The 7774-nt window shown below is 35.9% G+C and overlaps 1 protein-coding gene across 1 annotated transcript; it reads left to right on the forward strand.

The window, feature by feature from the left end:
- Nucleotides 1-506: 506 nt before the first annotated feature.
- hhla2a.1 (HERV-H LTR-associating 2a, tandem duplicate 1) lies at nt 507-7557 on the forward strand. The gene is made up of 7 exons (XM_026220052.1): nt 507-1039; nt 4711-5004; nt 6028-6306; nt 6385-6708; nt 6858-6947; nt 7068-7130; nt 7266-7557. The coding sequence occupies exons 1-7, from the start codon at nt 970-972 to the stop codon at nt 7283-7285; spliced, it is 1140 nt and encodes a 379-aa protein (XP_026075837.1). The 5' UTR covers nt 507-969; the 3' UTR covers nt 7286-7557.
- The last annotated feature ends 217 nt before the right edge of the window (nt 7558-7774 follow it).

Consider the following 7774-nt stretch of genomic DNA (forward strand, 5'->3'; position numbering starts at 1 on the left):
CCGAATCACATTTGAGTGCAGTGTGATTAAAGTCAACAGGAATGTATTTACTGAACTGCCGCTGTTGGCAGAATTGGTGCATCACTGCCATGTCATCAGACACATTGACCACACTTCTGCTGCACTGCAGGCACTCGATCAGCTCAGACAAGTAAAGCACTTCCTCACATCTCAAATCTATGCAGGTTGGAATGACAACTTGCACCTGTCAAAGTCTGTAAATACCAAAGTCAGTTTAAACTTCTAAGCATTATCCATCTGACAAATGAAGAATGGAATTTCAAGCTGAAAAATGTATCGGGTCATCTGTAGGGCTTCGTTCAGGAAGGAAACAACTGTTTCATGGTCTGATGTCATAAGAATCTTCACTAACCATCGGAGTTACTGCAATCCACTTCTAGTAAAGTACACATACTTTCACTCTCTTAGTTTGGCAGATTGAGCAAGAAGGTTGTAGGGAAATTTGCAGCATTTAGCGAAACCTCAACAAAGAACACGGTGGTGATAAAAGACCAGGAGCTTTAGAAAGGTTGGCTTGGGGCAGTGTGGGAAGGTTATTGTTAAGTTATTTGCAGGAGTACTTGGAAGGGGGGAAAGGGTCTCAGCTGCCATTTAGCATTGAAACCTGTCTGCCTTCTGTCTCTCTTTCTCTCTCTTTCTCTCTCTTCTCTGCCATTTATACCCACTGCAAATTCACAGCAGAGCCAATATTCAAAAGTCACCTCAAGAACTTTCTCTATTTACTTTCTCTTGTAGTTTTTATATTCACAAAGACTCTCATTCAGGTGGATGCAGGGCCTACTTCATTTTTTTTTTTTTTTTTTTTTTTGCCTGTCTGTGAAACAGTAGAGAGGAACAAGGTCTGATTACGTCATCGAGAGAGACTCTCTTCTCTGCAGTTTTCTTTCTGCCTATCATTTTCTTTGAATCCCTCACTTCTTACTTTGCTTCAAAACGTTGTAAGGGAGAATGTCAAGGACCCACTATGGCGCTTGTATTTTTTTATGGATTTTTTCCTTAGTGGCATGTAAGGTTCCAGGTAAGATTAACTTTTATTGTGATTTTATTTTTGACATTTTTCTAACTTCTTGCTCATTTCTCCAGTATGTGATTGGTTTTTATTTGTAAGAATACCACTTTCCTTTATCAAATCAAGCAGTTCCAAGTTCTGTTCATGAATCAATCATATGAAGTTAATTTTCTTCTTCTTTTTTTTTGCTCTGTATCTGCTTTAATTTTAGTACCTGCCACTTTCATCTAGTCACTTTATATCAATTCATATTTGTACATCACAGTTGGAAGGCTGAAAAGATGCCAGGAAAGACTTACAGTATGTTATGAATATACCTTATTATGTGATTCAAGTGGATGGAAGAAGGCATCAATGTTGGCAAGATCATCCACAGACATCTTTTCTCTAGTTATTATGTAGCTCCTCTTTAGGAATTCTTTCCTGTCCAGTATTCTTTTTTTTTTGTATTTATATTAGATACCCTTAATGATTGCTTCAAGTGTTATAAATTATTATGTAGGTTCAGTATATATTAGGCAGTGTTATTCTAGTATTATTTATATAATACTATAATATTTATTGATATTTCGAATTAGCATTTTTATATTTCCAGTTATTCAGTTTCAATTTCATTTTAGTTGAACTTTTTTGTTTTATTTATTTTTAAATCAGTGTAATTTTATTTTATTACTTCAAGTTAAACGTATCCATTTCAGTTAGTTGCCAAGGCAAGATTTATAATTTTTAAGTTTTTAAAGTTTCAAATCTAATATTTATTTACATTTATGCATTTAGCAGACTTTTTTTATTTAAAGGAAATTACTTTATTCAGGCTATAATTTTTTTTCTTTTTTTTTTATCATTATGTGTGTTTCCTGTGAATTAAACCCACAACCTTTTGTGGTGCTAAAGCAATCCTCTACCACTGAGCCACAGGAACTCTATTTGCTTTTTACTTTATTTAATTTACTATGAAAAAAGTGGATGCTACTCTCAGATCTCAAGTGGAAGAAGAATTTCAGCTAATGGGTTTTTGAGCCCCTCTTTGTTAGTACGAAGATGAGTGAGTCAGCTAGAATTCACTCTGGCTCATCATTTGTGACTTACACAGTCACTGTGAATTTTTCAGCTAGCCAAGACCTCTCTCTATATTAGATCTACACTAGACACTTAGCACAAAGGAAAGTTTTACATGCATCAAGATAAGTTAAGAAACAGAAGTAAAACAAACCACAACTGTTCCAATAGAATAGACATTTACTGTTGCATCAAGATGCGACCAATGCTGACTAATCTGTAGATAAAGATAAAAAGATAATCTGGTGCTATCTTACACCATTTCTACATCGGATGTGGTGTGGTGCGACAAAACACTATAGATCTCATTATAATCAGCGATGGTGACTACACTGGATGCAGTGCAACAAGACAAATCCCCAACAGAAAACTGCTGTTGTGTTCTATTTATGACATATTTACACAAATTTCAAATGATTTTCAATGGTTGCTAATATGTCATGTCCAGTGTAGACAAACTGTGGTTTACAATGCCACCAGTTCGAGCGACAAAAATCGCTCTGGCCAAAGACTATAGAATACCCAAGATGTGTCACTTATATAGTTTTGAATGGGGAAAAATGCAACACTCAATATGGCTGCTCAATCACAGGATGCCCCGCCTTCTGAATGAAAGAGCCAATCGATAATCAATAAAGTCAGCGCATCACTGCAGCTGCCATTAAAAACAGTCAGTGCCATAGATATATATATATATATATATGGTCAGCGCTCTGAGCGTGCTCTTACGACTTTGCATGCACATCTAGCCTGAAAAATACTCTTTTTATAACACTGTTTGAACAAAAGAAACAACATTTATGACACAGCAGATGTCAGATTTCATTGGTGATTTCACTTTGGCCTTTGCTCTGGCTGCCCAGCTAACAACACTGTACAAAGATTCATGTGTGCTCCACTGTAAAAATACTCTGATACAAGTAAATGTCCTGCACTGAAAATGTTACTTAAGTACAGTAAGTATAATCAGGTAAAAACAGTATTTAAAGGGGTCATATGATGCGATTTCAAGTTTTCCTTTCTCTTTAGAGTATTACATTAATTCATTATTACATTTATTCATTTAAAATTAAATGAAATTAAATTTATGCATTTAGCAGACAATTTTAATCTAAAGCAATTTACAGTGCATTCAGGCTATCAATTTTTACCTATCATGTGTTCCCAGGGAATCAAACCCCTAACATTGCGCTTGATAGTGCTATGCTCTACCAATTGAGCTACAGGAACACTTAGCTGATGCTTTTATCCAAAGCGACTTACAATTGCTATATATGTCAGAGGTTGCACGCCTCTGGAGCAACTAGGGGTTAAGTGTCTTGCTCAGGGTCACATTGGTGTCTAACAGTGGATTCAAACCCAGGACTCTCACACCAAAGGCACGTGTCTTATCCACTGCGCCAGACCCAATGAGATATTCTTTATAAAAGTTAAGACTGGCCCATGCCCCCACATGTCTACGTCTCGATGGGGGAAGATTTGCATAACACCCCCAAAATGTTCATACAAAGAAAGAAAGAACTTTATTGTTGCTGCCACCGCTGCCGCATGTTGTCTGTCTCATTGTTTAGCCTTCCAAAAGAGGATACGACTAGAAATCAGTGGTTAAGTTACAACACTGTTCCAGAACAGTTTAACCCACATATTCAGATGTGTGCAGCACATTTTATGAACGACTAATTATGTCCCCACTGGATGCAACAAATGCCTAGTTTATAATGGGTTTTTAATGTTTTTGTCTTTTCGCGTCATGTTTTGACCAGGATACGCATCACAGTATCACAAGAGGTGTAAAATTTATGTCACACCTATGAGGCATTCGGCTAATCACAAAGCATGTCCTCTTAGTGATGTTATGGGGGAACACACATTTGTAATCATTCACAGAAAAGGCCTGACAGCAAATAGGTGCAGCAGAACTCCCTTTTCTTCTGAAAAAAAAAAAAAAAAAAAGTTGCATACATGATATGGGTGACTGCACACCCACACAGCATGTGGTGAGGAAACTGTTTGTTAGAGATATGCAAATTAAAATGTTGCCAAATTAGCATTTTGCGTGGTTTTTGCAAGACTTAGGTCCTTTTTTTTGTTATTTATTTAGTTTTTTTTTTTAATTAAAAGCATATAACAACAAAAATAACTATTGAAAAAAATCATTTGGACATTTTTTGCGACTTTTGAAAAGTTACTCAAATGATATAAAGGCATTTTCCCGCTTATTAACCACATAAAAAGAGGAAGCCATTGAAAAGCTGACTAAACAACACCAACTTGAAAAAAGCTGTGGCAACATGATCACGCAATAACATCACAGCAACTTTTACCAAAAAATCTACTAAATGGTAGAATTACCACCTATCACATATGTTCATTGCATTAGATCACCAATCTTGACTGGAGATTATACAATAACTAAAATAACTTAATAATTTTTTGGTGTTTTGTTAAAAAGTGCTAATGCAACAGCATTCATGTATTTATAAATGTATTTCAAGAGTCCAAATATGTGAAATCACTACATAAAGGTTATGAATTCATAGCAAGTATTATCCATAAGGTCTATAAATTATTCTCGTACATGCAGGAACTTCTGAAAGTTTTTTGTTGTTGATGATTTGCAGAGGTTCGCGTGACCTGCATCTTCTCTGAGGACTGTGTTCTTCCCTGTTCTTACACGCCCACTAATGATGATGTGAAGATCCAGTGGTACCAGCAGGAGGCGCTCATACTCAGTTTACAGCAGGCGGGAAAGCGTCTCATCCATGGCAACGTCAGCGTGGAACTGATCAGCGACAGCAGCGTCTCTGATGGCAACGCATCGCTGCTCGTGAGACCAGTAGATACGAGGAGTAGAGGACGATACAAATGTGTGGTCAACAATGGAACTCTGGCATATGCTGTTGCGACAGTGGAAGGTTTGTTTCTCTTGCAGGAATACTTTCATTTATTTTAAATGTATTATTTGTGATTATTAGTAGTTGTAGTAGTGAGAGGTTTGCATAGTTATGCATTTGCAGTAGGCCTAATGATTTAGTGATTCATTTTTATCTTGAGAATCAGTTCACTAAAGAGATTCATTCAGATTCGTTCTATTATTTGATTAGAGCAAATGCCGCGAATTTACAAGTGAGTCTTTTTGTGGAATATGAGTGAGTCATCGAACCTTTAATTCAACCGACCTTTTAAGTTGATCGAAACAGCTTAATTAATTAAAATGTGTTCAGCTCAGTTTATTTACCAACGAGATGTTCCAGTTCATATGTCAGTGGACATTAGCGGATTAGAGTAGTTTTCCCAGATTATATTACAAGAATCATGTCGTGTTTGTGTGTGTTTTCTGCTTGATTTTTCTGCTTATTTTTGTGATTCGATTCATTTAGTGTAAAAATGATTCCGTTTGATTCATTTGCACAGTTCACTCACGCACTGAATTTATCTTTAAATTCTTTATTACTATCATTATTGTTGTTGCTGCTGCTGAATTGTGAATACTTTTTTAGCTTTTTTATTTTATTTAGTTAGCTGGCAGGTACAATGACTTGCTTTATTTGAAGCACAAACAACAACAACAACAACAGCACACATTTGGAGTGATTTTCTTTTTTAAAAGACCAATATCTGTTAGATATTTGTCAGTTTGCTCATATAAAATAGCAGGTAAGTTGATTACCACTCTTAAACAAATAAAAGCTGATAAAAAAAAGTAATAGTTGTTGGCGACTTCTCATCTGATCATGGCTGAATTGTGACTGATTAATCATTAAATTGTTAATATATATTAAATACAATGACGCATTTTTAAACTTAATTTTTAAACGATTTTAACATCTATCTATCTATCTATCTATCTATCTATCTATCTATCTATCTATCTATCTATCTACCTATCTACCTATCTACCTACCTGTTGGTTCATTCGTTAATTTGATGTCTTCCAGCTCCCATCAGGTCGATCTCTATTGACATCAATCCCTCTGGGCTGATCCAGTGCTCTACTAAAGATGTCTATCCAGCGCCGGTGGTGCAGTGGAGCACAGAACCCAGGTCAAGTCCTGCTGTTCTGCAACACATCACCCGCATGGCTCCTGGAGGAAGGGGCCTCTTTAGAGTGGAGAGCATCCTAAAACAGCAAAACAACTGCCTTGATCATGTTTACGTGTGTAACATCAGCTCCAGATATGGCACACAGACATGGACAGCTTCATTACAGCTGCAAGGTAAAACGTAATCATACTATAATGTGCAAAATGTGTTATAAAGGTGATAATTCCAATGTTGTCTCGTATACGTCACAGAAATTACCGGCTTTGAAGGGAAAGACCTGGTTATACCAAGTAAAGCTCCCAAGAAACTTCAGTCCTTCTCTCTGGTCTGGACTTTTACGGCAGCAAACAAAACCACAGATATCCTCACGTATGACAGCCGGTCACGTAAATCCAGCAGCTCCTGGGATCACGCAGAATTAAAGGAAGACAACGAATTGAAGGGGGATGTTTCACTAAGCCTGAAGAACCCTGGGTTGGAACATTCTGGAATTTACACATGTACCTTCTTAGGAGCAAAGATAAGGCATCTGGTACAGACCCGAGTTGTTATTTCATCCTCCAGAGAGGGAAAAGGTAACCACTGAACCATGAACGCATCCATCCATCAATTAATCTGCTGGACTAAAGCTAGAACTCATTTCCTGCTAAAACATTGTGGCAGTTTACTTTTTAGCAGCAACATCTGTCTTGCTTTAACATGTTTCTTCTCTTTTTCTCTGTAGATTGTCTTAAATCTAATATGTGGATGTTGGGTATCTTTGTCGGATTAATCGTTCTTCTTGCATTCATTTTAATTATAAAAATATACAAAGGTAATACAGTGAACAGAACTTTCTGTATAATAATTAATCTGCATAATAGTGTTTATTGCTAAAAGAACACAGAGTTTAGATGTCCAGTATATAAATGGTCCATGATGTTTATGTGTGCAGTAAAATCCCAAAGAAATCAAGACAACTATCAAGAGGATGTGGAAATCCAAAGCATGAGCACAGGCACTGTCCAGTCATCTTTTATTTTTTTTATAATCAATACTTAACAGAATACATAAGTCCCCTGCTATTTGTAAAGCCATGTACATTTAGATTTGAATTCTTGCAACTGAATGTGTTCCTTTTTGCCTTTCATAGACAAAACATCAGACCTGTGAGAACCTGAAGGAAATAAACTTCAGCCTTCAGGTTCTCGCTGTTAGCCATGGAAAGAAGAAAGAAGAGTATTATGAGAGAGAAACCAGTATGGAATACAAGTCGGAAGACCAGCTGATGGACTTTATTTCTATACAATCTTCTTTAATTCGTATTTGTGAGAAACGATTTGGAAAATGACATAAGAATATGTATTTTTTTTTAAATGGTATTTGGATTCAATATTTTTCGATAATTTATTTTGAAATATAAAATAAAAAAATATATTATTTGTCAAATATTTATTGATTCTGTTATTTGTCAAATATTTATTATACATTTTCTATAAACCTCATACACTGGCTATTTTTGCAATTTAATTAGTAATTACACTACCATCCAAAACTTCACTAAGATACATTATTCATATATATATATATATATATATATATGTGTGTGTGTGTGTGTGTGTGTGTGTGTGTGTGTGAGACTTAATACTGTAATTCATCAAG

The sequence above is a fragment of the Carassius auratus genome, chromosome 35 (genome assembly GCF_003368295.1).
Source record: "Carassius auratus strain Wakin chromosome 35, ASM336829v1, whole genome shotgun sequence".
Lineage (NCBI taxonomy): Eukaryota > Metazoa > Chordata > Actinopteri > Cypriniformes > Cyprinidae > Carassius > Carassius auratus.